At 39.7% G+C, this 17,754-nt stretch overlaps 1 protein-coding gene across 5 annotated transcripts in view; it reads right to left on the bottom strand.

Annotated features, from left to right (window-relative positions):
* Positions 1-1,218: 1,218 nt before the first annotated feature.
* The window catches only part of ankrd26 (ankyrin repeat domain containing 26), a 28,388-nt gene continuing 11,852 nt past the window's right edge, over positions 1,219-17,754 (bottom strand). Inside the window, exons 19-40 of one of the 5 annotated variants that reach the window (XR_014593259.1) lie at positions 17,155-17,330; positions 16,580-16,795; positions 15,894-15,939; positions 15,664-15,805; positions 15,247-15,460; positions 14,907-15,090; positions 14,463-14,609; positions 13,783-14,245; positions 9,351-9,856; positions 9,044-9,196; positions 8,637-8,812; positions 8,251-8,344; positions 7,529-7,606; positions 6,771-6,905; positions 6,545-6,657; positions 5,679-5,826; positions 5,275-5,565; positions 4,750-4,985; positions 4,370-4,613; positions 3,846-3,903; positions 2,197-2,242; positions 2,050-2,065 (exon numbers count right to left, since the gene is read on the bottom strand). Coding sequence is in view for 3 of the 5 variants with exons in the window: in XM_083916069.1 (XP_083772195.1) it covers positions 1,941-2,071; positions 2,197-2,242; positions 4,370-4,613; positions 4,750-4,985; positions 5,275-5,565; positions 5,679-5,826; positions 6,545-6,657; positions 6,771-6,905; positions 7,529-7,606; positions 8,251-8,344; positions 8,637-8,812; positions 9,044-9,196; positions 9,351-9,856; positions 13,783-14,245; positions 14,463-14,609; positions 14,907-15,090; positions 15,247-15,460; positions 15,664-15,805; positions 15,894-15,939; positions 16,580-16,795; positions 17,155-17,330 (3,939 nt within the window). In the remaining 2 variants the exon portion in view is untranslated. Of the gene's footprint in view, positions 2,072-2,196; positions 2,243-3,845; positions 3,904-4,369; positions 4,614-4,749; positions 4,986-5,274; positions 5,566-5,678; positions 5,827-6,544; positions 6,658-6,770; positions 6,906-7,528; positions 7,607-8,250; positions 8,345-8,636; positions 8,813-9,043; positions 9,197-9,350; positions 9,857-13,782; positions 14,246-14,462; positions 14,610-14,906; positions 15,091-15,246; positions 15,461-15,663; positions 15,806-15,893; positions 15,940-16,579; positions 16,796-17,154; positions 17,331-17,754 lie in introns of all 5 variants that reach the window. The other 4 variants (XR_014593260.1, XM_083916069.1, XM_083916070.1 and 1 more) reach the window with 4 other exon arrangements.

The following is a 17,754-nucleotide window of genomic DNA, read 5'->3' as shown; positions in this document are numbered from 1 at the left end:
CGGTTTGTTTTAAACCTGAGTTGCTTTTCAAAAACAACCCTTTCAACACTTTTTTAATTCAGAATCTGTCTATTTGTATTCTCGCCTGCCTCCAAAGCTTTATGACAATGGTTGTAACCTCCTCAATCAAAGAGAGTTTTACGTGAATTGTATGAAGTGGCGTCTATTGAAAAAAGGGGAAATAATAACACCTAATAGTCAGTCTGTCAGATGTGCCCATCTGCTGTAAAGGAAACAAAAATAAATGTAACAAGATCTGAATATCTAACATTTGAGGCTGACGCAGAGAGGATGGATCAAAGGGAAGAGAGACACACCAGAGGGGGGCAATCATAAACACATTGTCTCATTTTAATAAGTGAGGGGAATGGTTTCTAAACCAGCGCATATCATCAAGTTTCATGTGTTTGGGAGTGTGAAGAGGGAGTGTAAAGCGAAGTACATCAAACTATAGCTAATGAGGGTTGGGTTAAAAATGGCTGCGCATGAAATATTGACGGCATGCTTCATTTTTATCTTGAATTTAAGATACCTGGAGTCTAAAGCAAGTTCTGCACAAAATAAGAAAAAATAATGAGTGATTCAAGCATAAGAGAGGTCAGTACCGAACATATAGGCTACTCTACAGCAAATACTGTACAGAACTGGAATTTCATCAAGTTCATCATTTTCATCATTAATGGAAAAATGAGGATGATTATACTGTGAATGTCCTAGTAAATGTACTTTTAGTATTAACACCTATAATAATTAAATATGCATGTTGTGACATTTAAATGTGTAATGCCGCAGAGGCTGTTGTTTTGATTCCTTAGGTTAGTTAAGGATCGCTGTGGAAATATAAAGTTATGTCAGGGTTCCCACTCTTTTTAAGAGATCATTTTTCAGGACATTTTCAGTGATGATCTACCTGGATTGATAGAATGGGATCGTGGTATAGACTTATATAAAATCCTCTCCTACATGCATGTTTTGTCAATATGCAAGTGTGTTATATGTATGTTGCTTAGGATAAACTAAAACCAAATCATATCAGTCACATTTTCAGACTCCTTTACAGCAAACGTACTAATGGATTTACAAAAAAACCTGGTACAAATCCCCGGTCATTGTATTGGGTCTTTTCATTTGAGAAAGCAATAGCTCACTCAATTTCAGGATTTTTGACTTTTATTTTGTATTTACAACTTTAGAGTATTCTGTAATGTACAGGCGTCATAAACGTTTACATATATGTATTCTGTTACAGTATTTTTGAATAATGAAAAATAACTAACAAACATAGCAAACAAACAAAACAATGCGTTTCACTTCTGGTGACCCTAAATGCAAGCCAACCAAGGCTGAAATGACAGTTGCACAAATGTAGTTACCTGTTTCAATAGCCAGAGAGTATTCCAGCTCGTCTTATTCAAGTATATCATGTTGATAAAAAAATATTAATGAATAAATAAAGTAATCATAAACACAATACTCAAGTGATGAGTCTAATAAAATGAGACCAAGACAGATAATGCACCATTTGATGGCACGTACCAAATGTAATATCCTGGCAAAATTATTAATGATGCATTCATCGAATACTTCAAAATTTAAATTTAGCAACACCAATATTCACCAATTAAAAAATCCAAACAACGATTTTGTATACATACAGTATATATATTGTGCTAATAGAAACAAAACAGTTACAGATTTGGAACAAATACTTTCAGGGTTGTCTCCAATCCTATGAATGATACACATGAATCATGCCCTTGTTCCTGAGTGGTTAAGTGCAATGTGCATTATGTTAAACTTTGCTTTCTTAAATACGTACAAAGTTGGATACTTGGTGTTCTATGACTGGGTGGTGGCATTGGCCTTAGTGTCTGTGCAGTCAGTATTTTAAGTTTTTAATGGCTGAAATACGTTTGACTGCAAGCAGCTGTGATGTGTGTTTAGATCATGTTGTTCTTCTTCAGTACCTCCAAGTACTGCTGTGTGGCCCTGCTGACGGGGTCCAGCTCCACCCTCGAGGCAGAGCCCACCGGTGACATACGGACTGAAGCAGTGTCCAAATCAGCTGTGGCTGACGACCAAAGAGAGACCACAGTTACCATCACTGACAAGTAAAATATGACAACCTTCATATAAATGAAAGACTTTAACAGGCCGCTAAAATTTGTGCCATGTTTCAAGCTTCAGTGCACTCACCATTGTTTAATTCCTTTGATATGTTTCTATCCAACTCACTCTGCATCTGGGAAAAAAAAGGCAAAGTCAGCATTAGATTTAAGATCTAATGTTTTGGGGGAAAACATCAGCTAACATAAACTGAAGAAAATATGGCCTTAAAAATATAATATTTACACATTTAACAAAACGGACAGAGAAACAAGAGTGATACCTCACCACCAAGCACAATACTATGGTAAGTGGCAACACAATGACAAATGTTTTGATAGTGGAAATAACACCGTAAAAGGACTTTTATGTGACACATAGCAGGACATGCCAAGCATGCAAGCTCTGCTTTCGTGTAGAGTTTCTGCAGGCTGCTTGATGTTGCCTTTTAAATCTTACTGCAAGTGGCAACAACTAAGTCACTGTGGTTGATTGATTTGGTGAACTTTGAACCACAAAGGTCTGTACGCAACATATCAAGGAGAATGGTATTTATCTGCAAACGTATTGTTTCGGGATTGTCTGTATTTTCCTTTACAATGTGTTTGTGTACAAAAACCCAACATTATATGCATACAGTATTTTGCTGATTTTGCATTGATCAAGACCTCACGTTTTTCCGCTCTATGCGCCTCACATTTTAAAGGAGCACCTTGAATTCCTCGAGTTGAAAAAACTTCAACTCTGAGCGGGAAAGCGGCCAATGAGGCCAATGAGACTATCATGTAACTTAATAGTAAAATAAGAGTTAGGTTGAGGGTGTCTGAGCCGAGTCGAAAGCCACATTTTCTGCTGTATCAGTTAACTTAAGGGCATGGAGAAAGTCAACTCAAAGCAGAGAATCAAAGGTAGGTATTAAGATTTCAGCTGGTGTATGTGACTAGCCGCACGATGCAAAACCCAGGGTTCCTGCACATCTCAACAGTGAAAGTCTATGTTATCTTCAACTAGAATTTTTCAATCATGTCCTTTTGCAACCTCAACTTATTTGTGTTTGCCATTAGACCTTTAAGTAACGATGATAGCATTTATTATGTCTGTTATAATATATATATATATAATTATTATATATAATAATATATTATATATATATATATATATATAATATATTATTATGTCAGAAATAAATTCAGTAAGAATTTCGTAAAGAGTAATTTAACCAGCAAAGAACATTTTTGCAGCTAAAAAACAACATATATGGGTATTTAGGGTAGATTCAGGTCTAAATCTTGACATTTAGTGCAAACTATTTGAATCTACATATTGCGTGATGAATATGCATAGCAACTACCCTCTACTGGTTGAAACACAGCTATCGCAATTGAATTTTGCTATTAGCTGACCTGGTAGCAAGTGGCCTATATGGATGGCAGCAAGCCAGCAACCTTCAACACTCAATTATGATTTTTTTCCCCCCAGATTCGATCCTTCTGCCTTGACCTCAACGTTTGAAAAATAAATACATTCCTCTGAATGCTATATTGGAAAAATATCAGTAAATATATGCAATTTCTGTAACATTGCTGGTCCTCCAAAAATTTTACTTTCTACAACTTATTTTCACTGTGAGAACCCTGAACACCATGGTTTGCATGTGAACAGAGCCATACATGTAGGCCCACCAACAGGGTGAAGGGAACAGCATCCAATCAGACACTGATTTTAACACATCTACACACCTGGTTATGGGTCTGGCTGAAGTGAAGAGAGATGAGAGACAGACTTTTGAGCTAGAAGCTAAAAGAGTGAGAAATAGATAGGTTAGAAGTAAAACCCCTCTACCATAAAGACTAGAGATAGAGTAAGGAAGAAACAATGTGCAGGAGGAAGAAAAGAAAAGGGGGATGAAATAACTTCAGTTTCGAAGGTGTTCTTGTAGACGGAAGACAGATGTGAATTTAGAAAGCCATCAAATCATTATTTACTGTGTTTCTTCTAAGTACGTTTTTCCAAAATCTGATTTATCTGATGTGTAATGCCTCAAAACTCACAGATAAATACATTTCCGCAGTTATGACAATGTAACAACACACTAACCTATGTATAAAAATCTTTTGAACAAAAAATGGAACCAGTTACACAATAACAATGCTGACAACCATGAGGCTATAGAAATGAAAATTGGCCCAAAGTAAATAAACTTGTCTCCATAAAGAATATTCCACTGTAATCACTATGTTTTTAAATTAATGACTATACAGACCTTGGCTAAGTAGTCCTCCACCCTGCTGTTCTGCCCCTCAGTTACAGGGCTGAGGAGGGATAGTCCCAGGCCCAGGCTCCTGTTGAGGGTCCCCAGTGTGGACCCATAGTGTGCTGGTGAACCCAAAGAGCCCACATCCAGCGAGGGCCCTCCAAGGCTACCGTTTGCAATATTGCTTGTGATCAAAGACCTGCTGCGCTCGTTAAGCAATTTGGAATTGGCTTCTGAGAGTCGACTGTTGGCCCTGCGGGGAAAAGCATTGATATAGTACAGGTTTTCACCATCTGCACTGTTTATGTCTGATTACACCATAGAACACTGATCAGAGTGTCCCCCTCCAGAAAACTTGGTGCTAAACTGTGGTCAGAAGATCCTCTTACCTCTCTAGTTTGGCAGCCAGGGACTTGCGGAGGCGCAGCTCCTCCGTGTAGAGTTGGCGGTATCGCTCTAGCTCCGTGTGCGTGGAGTCTCTCTGGTTGAGGCTGTCGTGATGGCTGGTGCGGGCCCGGCCTAGTTCTCCCTCCAGCTCCCGGATCTTCTGCTCCAGCTGGGACCGCAGGTTGGCCTCATTGGCTGCTTTAATCTGATCCAATGTTTCTTGGGATGCTGCCTGGGACTGAGAGACAAACAAATGCAGTCATATTTAATCTGGCTTAGTAATGTTTTTATAGACCTATGGATAGCAAGCTACCAAAACATCTATGTACATATACACACATCAATTAATTGATTCTATTCTTTTTAATCTAATTTCTTAATCTTATATTTATTTGTCTTATTATTTAAGTTTATTTGATATTTTTTGATTCTGTTGTGCACTCAGTTGTCTTAAAGGCTGCTGTGTAATCAAATATTTGCCACTTTGTTCATATAAACCAATGCAATTTACCCGAACAAGCTTTTACCTGCAGGAAGATGTTGACCTGCTCCAGTTTCTGTTGTATCTCCTGACGGGCCCTCTCTTCTGCGTCACGGCGGTACTGCTCCACCTGGCTCTGCTCAATCTGAGAGGCCTCCATTCTGCGTCTCAGTTCCAGTACTTCCTCCTCCAATTGCCTTTTACTCCTTTCTAGGTGGTCACTATTGCGGCTCAAGCTCTTCAGGGAAGCCAACTGATCCTTAAGGTCCCCGTTCACCTTCTCCAGCTGGCTGCGACGGGAACCTTCCTTATCCAGCTGCACCTGTAGATCGTCCACCTGGTAGCATAAGAAAGTTAGAGGAAATGTTTGAGGCCAAGGTCTAAGAGCTTGCATCATTCTATTAAGTGGGGGTGTATGCTGAAAGGTATTGCTGTACCAGACAGGCAAACCTTTTCTTTCATTCGTCCAAAGGAACCCTCGGCCTGGCTGTGTCTGCCTATGTCCATCCGTAGACTGTTCATAGGAGAGCCAAATTCAGCTCCACTTGTGTCCTGATCTCTCAGTTTCTTCTTTGCGGTCTTCAATAAAGTACGCAACCTTAAATGATATGCATATATACAAAACACAAAGTGAGTATCTTATATAAACCTGTCCCCTAAAGTTTAGCTTAAAAACTGAAAAATAGGACTTTTTCACGGATGACATTTTGACTCGTCACAGCAGGAAAAGCACAGGTGTGAATAATGAAATGAATAATGGATCAATTCTATTTAGCTGCTTTGATATCAGGTTCCTGGTATCGTGTATGCCCACTCACTGTCACTCTCACACCGCGACACTATAATAAAACAGAACCCTTGTTAATGGGTTCTCAAAATCTCTCCTGTGAGAAAGTAAGTAACGACCTAATAAATGATAACATGATAAGCAAAGTTAACCCATTCCCACAAACAGTGTGACTGCATGCAACTTATTTATATTAAATGTGACAAATTCAGATTGAAAACACAGCAACATAAACAACCCTTACTGAAGGCAAACTCCTAAATTCTGTCAAAAGAAACACCAAATCAGTCACAATTAAATGAAGCCACAAAAATACTAACAAACACAAATACTAGACAAACACATGGAGAACACTTATTATTACAGGACTTATTATTCAATAACAAGAGTTAAAACTAACTAACACACACACACACACACACACACAAGCCAGGAAAGACTGCGCTCTACTGGATCTGAGTTGTATCTAAACAGTAGGAAGAAGTTCTGCCGTGGGTGAGAAGGGCGTGAGGGGGAGGCTAGGAGTCACCTGTACATTTCTTTTTGGAGTTCTGTGTTTCTCTTCATCTCTTGATCCAAACGGGTGTCTACAGATTTCTTCTGCTCTGCTATTTTCTTGGCTTTCTTCTTTTCCATTTCCATCTGAAACACAGGCAACACGCTTACTCTTGAGATCCAAACCCTGGTATATTATCAGGGGGGAGGGGGTTGGCTACTTAATTCATCATATACAAATGAATGCATCACTGTGATACCTGGGTGCTCAGGTCTCCTTTTTCTTTTTCAAGCTCTGCCAGACGTAGTCCTAACTTAGAGCGGCTCTTCAGCTCCTCCTCCCACAAAGCCTGAGAATCCTGGGCTGTGTGAGACAGCATGCTTTGCTTCTGGACCTGAGAAAGAGAAAGACGGCCGCAAGAAATTCAATTATCATAGATGTACATTAGAAAAAGAAGTCAGCTTTGCTAAACAGCCACATTCCATTTTACCTGTGAGAAACTCTGTCTCAAATATGCAGTAAAAATGTGGACATTTCTGATTTATTTAATCTGATCCGGGGTTTTTTTATTCATCTGAAAAGACTAAAATGTACATTTGGTTCTTATTTTCCAGAAAGAGAAACTATAATTTAGATTTAGCCTACCTATTGATATTATTGTACACTTGTACACATCAAAATTGTTTGTTCAGTGCTTTCCTCTTTTTCAAAGAAAGCTACTTTTCTGTATAATGTGTGAATTCAAAATTGTGTGCTATTTTAATTGCTTTGTTTTCATAAAAGTCACACTTTATACCTTAGGGAATAATGATGGGAAAATGTTTCTATCACTGTCGCTAAGATTCCTCAAGTGACTGTTTTCCTCATTTAGCAGGCTACTCAAAAATATAGGAATGTAGCTCAGACTTGTCTTGAGTGAATTGCATACACAAAGGCTAGAAAAGAAGATGAAGGTAAGAATAATGGTAATTCCAGCTGAAGGTTTTCTTAGTGAGGGAAGGATAATATGCCACCAACCTCTCGATTGAGTTGGTCTTCCAAAGTCATCTTACTGCTTTGGAGGTTTGTAACCAAGTCCTCCAAATGACCTCTGACCTACAGACATAAGAAAAGAACTCTTAAAAAAAGAAATTAAACAGACTATTTTTGTTTGTGTTGCCATTGTCTTTTATTTATATTTTTTAAAAGGTTGAGAAGAGACTTAAGACTAAGGAACATGCATCATGCAGCTTGAGACAAAAAGTAGAGAAAGGCCCCACATACCAAGATCAGGCTTAAGGGAGAAAACACATTATGATGTAACCCAGAAAAAACCCAAACAGACACAAAGCTATTACTTCCTCCTTATGTTTGGATTCCTAGTCTAGCAGCTTGTGCAAATAGGGTAAAAAAGCCCAAGTGCATTTCATTTAGTAACTTAATATAATATGATTTTATGATTTCCGTTGATTTATATAATAGAAAAGAGAGGTTAACCAACACAGAGAAACTAAGCCTACATTCACAATACCAACCCCTCCTCCAGGTGAGCAGTCAGATAGCTGGAAAAAGATTGGATACCTTAATGACTTCATAATGTTAAGTCAGCTATTTGATGTCACAAGGGATTTCTCCAAGTATCACAACATTGGGATATTGTATTTTTCTCCTTGAATCACAAAAAAAGGAGATATGGAGCCACCGAGATCTTGTGTCAAATGTGTGCGTGCTGGAAATTGGATTAAGTTTGCAGCACTCACCATGGCAGATTCTTGAGCTCCTTTCTGAAGTGCTTCAATTTTGTTACACTGTTGCTTCGCAGCAGCTTCCAGCCTGGCGTCCTCTATCTCGAGCCTAATGTTTACATTACACAGAAACACAAATATTCATATACAGTATTGTACACGCACACATATCTAGATTCATTGCTGATAATACATTTAACATGTGAAATTATACTATTTCTGAGCATTTGTTTATTATGTATTTTTTGTTTTATTTTACATGATTAATTTCACTGAATGGTTTTTGTATACATGGCATCTAATAAAAGAAATCAATCACTCTTTCAATCACAAACAGTGTGTGTGTGTGTGTGTGTGTGTGTGTGTGTGTGTGTGTGTGTGTGAGAACAGCATGCCTATACCTTTGCACAGCTTCCTCTAGCTGTTTGATGGTGGTATCAGAAGCTGCTAAGGCGGACAGCGCCTCCTGGTGTTTCTGGGCAGCAGTGATGAGTTCCTTTTCCCTTTCATCCAGACTGCTCTTCAGACTGTGAATGCGTCTCTCAGCCTGCACATACTGGTCTTCGCTTTCCTCCAGCTACATGATAGGGACAAAGCATGCCCCTCATCAGCAATGTTAACAGTGGACTTAACTGTCAGTTGAGTGAACCTGCAGCCTGAAAGTTATGTCTGCTGATGGCCAACTACACATTGTGATAATGAGCCATTTACTTCAGTACAGGTGTTTGCTTCATAATCATGAACACATCTGGTATCAGAGACAAGGTAAAATATGCTGTCACAAGGTGGCACTGTTCCCTGACTTTACCTTTCCTTTGAGCCTGTCCAAGTCTTTAAAGAGTCGAGCCTTCTCCTCCTCCAGGTCATTGCGATAGCGTGTGTTGACCTCGAGAGAAGCCTCACTCATTGACAGCTTCTTAAGTGAGTCAGCTAGCTCCTGCTGCAGCTGCCTTAGACTAGTCTGAGCTCAGAAAGAATCAAAGAAAGCAAAGATTTGATTAGATATAAAGAGAGATCCTTAACTGGCTGGCATGTGGAAAAAAGGTTAAAAATGGGTCTGGAGTTAGGTAAGAGTTAGTTAGGTAATCCTCTTACCTGCAGAGTCCTAATCTTACCTCTCTTTCAGTCTTCTCTTCCTCTAACTTGTAGATCTGATCTCGAAGATCAGCAGCCTTACTGGCGAGCTCCTTATTTCTCTCCTCTACTAGTTGTACTCTCTCTTCGGAGTCAGAGCGCAGCTTGGATAGAATGTCACTGAAGCGCTCTTGAGCGTCGGTTACTGCACGTTCTTTTGCAACGCCTTTGTTTTGCACCTCCTCTAGCTGTTGCCGTAGAAGCATGGCCTCACTCTGGGTTTGGGCTAGCCGCTCCTGTGTGGCCTCTTGGCGTGCTCCAGCACGACTGACCAGTTCCCTCTCAGCGTGCAGAGCTGCTTCTAGCTCCTTAACACGTACAGCTGCCTGGTCTTTCTCCCGCTGTAGGACCTCCAGCAGTAGGCCTTTTTCCGTCAGCTGCAGCGCAGCCCGATGAACTTCATTCTCCATGCTGTTTGCTCGAGTCTCTGCCTTGGCAAGCTTCTGGGAAAGGCTGCTGATTGCCTCGCGTTGACTGGCTGCTTCACCTGTATTAAAAAAAACATTAGGAGTTACAAGCTGCCAGTTAAGCAAAAACAGGAGGACAAAAGATGCACATAACAAAAGAATGCTTATGCAATTACATACAAGCCACTACAGTCAGCACAGACCAAAGCAGTACTGGCCCAGACAGAGCAACTTGTCCAACTCAGTAGCATGGTAAACACAACACAACAGCTGATATTCAACTTCAAAATAATTCTACTGGTACAACTGTTTATCATCTGTGTTATCTGTTCACCTGCTGTCTGTCTATCTGTCTGTCTAACCAACCAATGCCTACCTGTTTATCTTTCCACCCAGCTGTCTGTTAGTCTACCTGTTTGTTCTATATCTGACTACTTGTCTGCCCGTTTTTTTCATAAACAGGGTAGGGGTGTGTGAGGGTGGGTGGGCGATAGGTAGATGCACGGGCGGGAGGATGAATGTATGTGTGTCTATATGTGTACGTATAAGTGCATGTGTATGTGGGGATGTGCATATATCAAACCTATATATCAGGGTGTGTCTTTATGCAGGACAAAAACAGTGTGTGTGTATTTGTGTCCGTGTGTAATTGTGTATAAGTAGGCGTATGTATGAATGCTTGAACATGACAGTGCATGTAGAGTATGTTTGTCTTCGTTTATGTAGGCAAGTTAAATTTAAGTTACATTGTTTAAGCTTACACCAATTTAAATATTTAATTGAGTTTATTTTGTTCCTTATTTCTTTCTTTATTTTGTTTATCTATTTAATTTGACTTAATAGTAAATCACAATACATCTCGTAAAAATATTGCATTGTTAAATACAATATTCAACCTTGTTGTCTGTATAATAAGACACTATTCCACTGACATTTTTCTTTCTTTTGGGTTTGTTTGTCTCTTTTCTTGTGCAGAATGTCCTTATGTATTTGAAGACCCTTGCTTTTTATTTTGTTATTCCTGTTTTTTCTTCTTTCTTCACTCTCTCAGTTCTTCTCCCTTCCCCCTTTTCCACCCCAACAACTCAATATATAGTGCAAACCCTTTCCCATTTTTAACAAAAATCTCACCATGCCATTGACACTGAATATTTCTCCCTGCTCTAACACACCTGATTCTAATGATGACCTCGTTGTCAAGCAGCTGAAGCTTGTCACAGTTTTGATAAATGTTAGACTCAGGTGTGTTAGAGCAGGGAGAAACCTAAAACATGCAGGATAGTGGCCATCCAGGAGCAGGATTGGATTAGGGCTGCAGCTATGGAATCTTATTGTAATCGAGTATTCTACAGATTATTCCATCGATTAATCTGATAATTGATCGTCTGAAAAAAATATTATAATTTTGTGTGAGAATGTATGATAATTTGCATTATTTTGCAATAAAATATATTATGTGTGGGGTAGGCCTTTTTGATGTAGTAATCTAACAGGGGTGGGTGTGTGTGTGTGCACATGTGCGTGAGGGGGAGGGGGGGGAGAGAGAGAGAGAGAGACGAGATGTGTTTGTATTGAAGGCAATAGACTCGCAATTTAACATGAATAAGTTTACTATTTACACTTGAAAGTGGTGCACAAAATTCTACGTGACACATGTGTTTTCTCAAACAGGTTTCAGAGACAAATAGATTCATTTAGAAAATGAATTAGAGATAGATATTATCAGCAAGACTCGCATTCTACTGTAACAACAAGCAACGTACAAAACGCCACTGACAAATTTCCTCAAACAAAACTGTAAACACTGATCAGGTAGGTAACATTATGTTTAACAGTCATGAAAAACGAAATAGAGGCATTCACGGGGTCAGCTAACATTACGCATCACTACGGCAACCGCCCTCCTTAAAACGAAACAGCGGTTAACCACGGGCTGCTTTTGGCTCAGACGCTGAATCATCAATGTCGTGCTGTTGTAGTAGAACAGTTCTAGTTTGCAGTGGACACATGGCACCTATTTGGCTTCTTTCTTGAGTGTTAAATGAGCCCAAACTTATTCTCTGCCTTTTCTAGATATAGTGGTGTGCATACGCAAAAATGGTCCGTGTGGAACAATGATCCCTGTGCTGAACAGGTCACATACCGCGCAAGATAGGAATTAAATGAACGGCAGAGATTTTGCCTCGATTAATTTTTGTAATCAAGTAACTCCAGTTACTTGAGTAATTGTTTCAGCTCTAGTTCAGACACCTCTTAGCACACGTTGAAAGGCTTTTGACTCATCACTTGGCTCTTGCCAGATGTTGATTTACTTAGACAGCTTGTAGAGGAGTAACATCCGAAATGAGGAACATGTGATTCACAAGCTAAAGGAGCCAGGAGCCGAACCTAGAATCTTCAGATCCAAAGTCAGACGCGTTATCCATTGCACCACTAGCCCCACATGTGTCTGTCGCTTGGGGAGTGACCATGGCATCACATGCAAAAAGTCGAGGTCTTTCACTTTGAGTAGAACGCCAGCAAACTGACTGATCTAGTTGGAAAATCTGGGGCCTCATGCAGAAATTTTAGCTTGAGTTGTCAAGTTTCAAAGGAAGGAAAATGAAGCAGAGGAGTTAAAAGCAGCTCTGTACTGCTGACATGACCCGGATTCGAACCGGTGTTGCTGCGGCCACAACGCAGACTACTAACCACTATAAGATCACGGCCACTTGTCTGTAACCAGCCTGGGGCACCTTTGTTCTGGCAGTTCTCTCATGACCTTCGACCTTCTCATTCAAACATAAAACCTACCCAACCACTGTCAGTATCAGTATCTACAGTTGAAAGAGGCCATAAAAAAGACAATTGCCTTTAGCAACTTCCACAACCACGACCCCCCCATATTATTAAAACTAGGGTTACTACAACCCAAAGAATTACTATGCCTAATGTATCATTTACCTTCTCACCATGACACCACCATCTCGATACCAGCACATACATTGACTTCAGACTTAAATACAGATCACACCGACATAGACTGGCAGACCATATGCAACAATACATTCTCCATGTCACTCAACTCTAAGACTCAACTCATTCAATAGGAAATCATACACAGGGTAAGCATCACCGCTCACAAAATGCACTATATGGGTTTCACAGATAGCAACACCTGCACATACTGCCCCTCCACAATAGAGAACCACATCTACGCATTCTGGCTCTGCACACTCATAAGCCGGTTTTGGTCGGAGGTCATGACAAATCTGTCAGAGCTCCTTAACCTCAGCATCACTTTCTCTCCCTCCATCGCTCTTTTAGGTGATCTCTCCTCTCTCACTGTACCACATCTGCAAACCTTCATTCTCATAGCACTCACTGCAGCCAAGAAAACAATTTTACTCAACTGGAAAGACAGATCAAAACTCTCAACCCAGCATTGGCTCAATCTTTTAACCGACCATGCAAATCTGGAACAGCTTGCATCATCATAAAAGACAATATAATGGCTTTCAATATAATCTGGTCCCCCTTTCTGCAGTACATCCGGAGTTGATTCTCCGTACCCAACAAGACATTCCAAATATAAACATTCAAACATGAAAAGGATTAAATAATAAATTATGGCTTCTTTCTTATCTTTCCCCCCCCTTCCCCTCGATTTTCCTCTTCGTCACTTTTGCATTTTCTTTTTCATTTAAAATTTATTTCGTTGTTTTTTTCTTTTTCCCTTTCTTTCTTTTTCTGTGCATGTATTATTATATTATTAGTACAAAAATAATACAACATATTAGTATTGTTGCAAATACGTTTGTTCTGTAAATACGTCTATTTTGTTCTCGTTTTGTAAAAAAAGAAGAAGAAAAGTAGCACGGCAGAGAAACTGGTTCTGTGTAGTTACACCCCAAAGAATATTTTAAACACAGAAAAAGCTCATTAGCTCAACAGATTTGTCTGGTCCTCAGGCTAAATAAGGTGCACTTTAGGTTAGCTTGGAGCTGGCCATCCATTCACTACTAACCTGTGAGTCTGTCTTTAAGACGCTGGTGTTCCTCTTTCTCCCGGAGAAGAGCTCTCTCTGTGTCTGTGTGAGCTGCAAGGCAAAGCTCTGCCTCCTTTACAGCTACAGCTAGGCGCTTATGAGCGGACTCGATCTCTGCATCCAGTGTTTCGCGTATCTGCCGTTCATTTTCCAGACGGGATGCTGTTATAGCTAACTCGGACTTCAGGGTGGTAACCTGGTTATTGCAGTTGAAGACAGTTTGGGTCAAGTCTTCACTTTTGAGTTTGAGATCTCGACGAGCATCTTCTAACTGTTCTTTGAGGGCCTCGTTCTCCTCCAAGAGGTGGCTCTCTTTGAGACTGCTGTTGGCTTGTGAACGGTGGAGGTCTGCTTTCAGGATGGTCAGCTTCTCCTGGAAGGCAGCCGTCTGCTGGAGCAACTCCCTCTCCCTGTCACTGGCTTCAGTGAGCTGAGACAAAGCCTAAGAACAACAAACACAATACACTATACAATGTGTAAAGTAATTACAATTCCTTAAATTTTCAAAATCTTAAATCTAACAAATTTTTTTCGGTTAATTTCCAGCTACTTACTGTATTTAAGAAACACAACATCAATGGATGCAAACTGTAAGAATATTCAACCATAAAGCAAAGTAATGTAATCTTAAATGATGGATACCAGTCTATGAGCATTACCTCATTGCTTTTGCTGAGGTTTCTTTTGTTCTCGTCCTCTATCTCTTGCTGCTTATGGAGATGGCTATTGAGCAGATTCTCCTGCAGTGTCCGAGCACTACGCTCCTGAGCTAGAAGTCTCTGGGTCTCCCTGTGGTCCTCTTCAAGCTGGGTGGTTGAAATAAAACCCACAAATCATTCATATAACAAACAACAACTGGACAAGCTAGATAAACGTCAAATATTAATAAATATGAAGGATTAATTAATTAAATAATAAAATACTCAAAAGCAGCTCATTACATCACCATACATTCCAAATATATATGATATAACTGTATGTGAAAGGAACTAAACAATGAAACTAAGTTAACTTAATATCATAACAGTCATATTACATTGGCCAACATCAATACAATGAAAACAGCATAACAAAATCATTGTACACTTTTAAAGAGGATATACCTGTTTCATGCTGTTGACCAGTGTTCTCATCTCCAGCTCCAGATTCCTGAGGGTGAGCTCCACCTTCTGTCTCTCCTGAACCTCTAACTGATGCTGTTCCTCCGTCCTTCTCAACTTATCTCTGGTTGTGTCATACATCATTGTGGCATTGCGGCGATTTTCCTGCTCCTGTTTCAGCTGAAATCTAAGACAATAAATCAAAATACAAAATCAAAAAGATCCATAAAATCTGCAATCACATAAAAAAATTTGCACAAAAATATGAGAAGAGAGACCCAAGATCAGGTAAAGAAATGGCTACAGAGCACTCTACTGTTCCAGAAAAGGAAATAGCTCTCACTTGAGGTTTGTGACTTCTGTCTGCAGTTCCAACTGGTTGCGCTCCAAGGCAGATTTAAGATCTTTAACTTCCTCCAAAGTGCTCTTCAACTCTGCCCTCTCCATTTCCAACTGGCTCACTTTGTCTGCTAGGTACCCATGGCGACTCCTTGCCTTTTGGATAGAGCGCTCATATTCGTGGAAAATGTTCTGAAGCTTTACCATGCTCCTTGAGTCTGCGAAATATAATGCATCAAATCTCACAGAGCATATACTGTACCAGGGCTCTCAAAATCCACAAAGGTGGATTATTTACATACATTTGGTCAAATAATAGATGAACAAACTAATTAACCAACTAACTAACCAAGTCCTAAAAAGCAGTAATATTTACATATTTATTTAGATAAATAAGCATTTGAACCAGCTGAGTCAGTACCTAAAGTGGCAGAGTCCAACTTCTGAATGAGGAGGGATGCGTGACGATAGCCTGAAGTGGGAGAATCCATGTCATCTGTGGCTGTGTCGGATGACTGAGTGAGGTCATCAAAGTCTTCTGCCATCTCCACTTCTTCAGGGGTCTGAATATGGAAAAACAAACCTGGGCTGTTAATATTATTCTGTTTTTTTATTCTGAATTGTGTACTCTAGTCCTATCCAGTTGCTAACTGAATTTATGTTTACCTCATTCTTCTGTTGTCCACTGGTTGGAAACCTGAGCCACAAACAAAGGGAAGAAAAACAGGGGTTATTTGGAAAACGTACATTTATGTTCTCTATATGGGAGAGCTGCATTGAGGAGCTGTTAGAAGTGTAATGGTATAATGCAGTATACTATTATTTTTGGGGAAATCAGTGGTTAGTCATACAACTGTTTCAGGAGGAAAAGAATTAGAATCAAGAAGACCACATCCTATTGATCACCCACCACCAATATTGTAGAGGTTTGTTTGGACTGAAGGCAAAGCAAATTTCTACTTGGTTTATTCATCAGAAGTCTGTGTTAATCATCACAAACCACCAATGCACAAACATGATCTTATAACTTACCAGAAACTCCAGTAGTTTATCTCATGTTCCTCCTGTTTCTTTTCCATCTTATATTTTCTTTGTCCATTAAGTGAACTACAACAGGTTTTTGGAAAAGCATGATTTTTTTTCTTTGATTTGTTCCATTTTTCATTTGCACAGTGACCTCCGTAGGCTGAATATATGACATCCACTCACTTCTTTCCATTGGCTTTTGACACAGTCATGCTACTGGTATAATTCTTTGCTTTCAGTCTCAACACACCTTACGAGTTAGTGACAGAGAGGTGAAAATGATACAAAAAAGTTGCATACTGCATATATACCTTCCTTCATCGTCCGACACTTCACTTAAAGTGCTATCATCAAACACTGAGAGAGGATCTCCATTGACATGAGTGTTGGTCTGAGGGGCTCTGCTCTGCCGGGCCCCTCTGACCAGCTCCAGCTGTGAGGTCTCCTCTACAGCTTGCCCCTCCTGTTTGTTGCTATTGTAGGTCTGCTGGAGTGGGAGATGCAAATGCACTGGTGCCCCGTTGGTGCTATGGAGAGCAATAAACCTGATAGTCAATAAGTTGTGACATCTACACTTTTGGGCCCTTGTAGGTATTGCTGAAGAAAACCTCATCAAATGGAACCAATAAAAATAAAGTTTAGACTCAGCTCATGTGTTATTGAAAAACAAATGTAGCTAACGGGCATTTATCAAAAAAAGCCACAGAAGGTGATTAAGAGGACAACTACACACATGCACAAAAGCAAAAATTAAAATATTTATTCGTAGATTATATCTGAGTTATCTATCTAAATTGTGGAGGATTGTGGATGTGTTGCACTGAAATTATAAGAGCAATAGTTCACATTTTCATCTGATAACTTTCAATGGCAAAATAATTCATACCTCTTTATGGCCGCGGGCTGCTGTTTCTGGTGAATTGCTCCAGTTTGACTTGACAGGCATCCTAACCTGGTCTCAGGTTTCTCAGTACCCACTTCTTCCAGTGCTGTTCCATCGGTATCCCAGGAAGTACAGGATTTTTGCACATCCAATGCAGTCTTTGTCATCTCTTTGCCAACCTGAAAAGAGAGGAGTAAATATTTTATAACTGGACTTGAGACATAATTCTGAAACTGAAACAGGTTGGGACCAGCCTTTTAAGATGCGCTTTGGAGCAGAGACTTATACACTTTGTCATACATAATTTAGTGTCACCCCTCCCTTTGGAAACCTCACACCTTAGTGCTGTTACTCTATTTAACACAGGATTTTTAGGTAATTAAAAGGACGCACAATTCCATACATTACTATGCTTGCTGTGGCATACCTGAGTAAAATATCATCAGTTTTGAACAGTCTGATATGAATATTAAACATCCCAAAACTAAAAGAGACTAGAGTCTATACTAATTCCATGTAAGCTCAACACTACAGTATTCTCTCGTCATTTATACTGCATGCTATTGACATCACCATCTCACTGCATGAACACTCAATAAAAGG

Source organism: Echiichthys vipera, assembly GCF_963691815.1.
Source record: "Echiichthys vipera genome assembly, chromosome: 7".
Taxonomy (NCBI): Eukaryota; Metazoa; Chordata; class Actinopteri; order Perciformes; family Trachinidae; genus Echiichthys; species Echiichthys vipera.
This window is presented reverse-complemented; position numbering and strand designations above follow the sequence as displayed.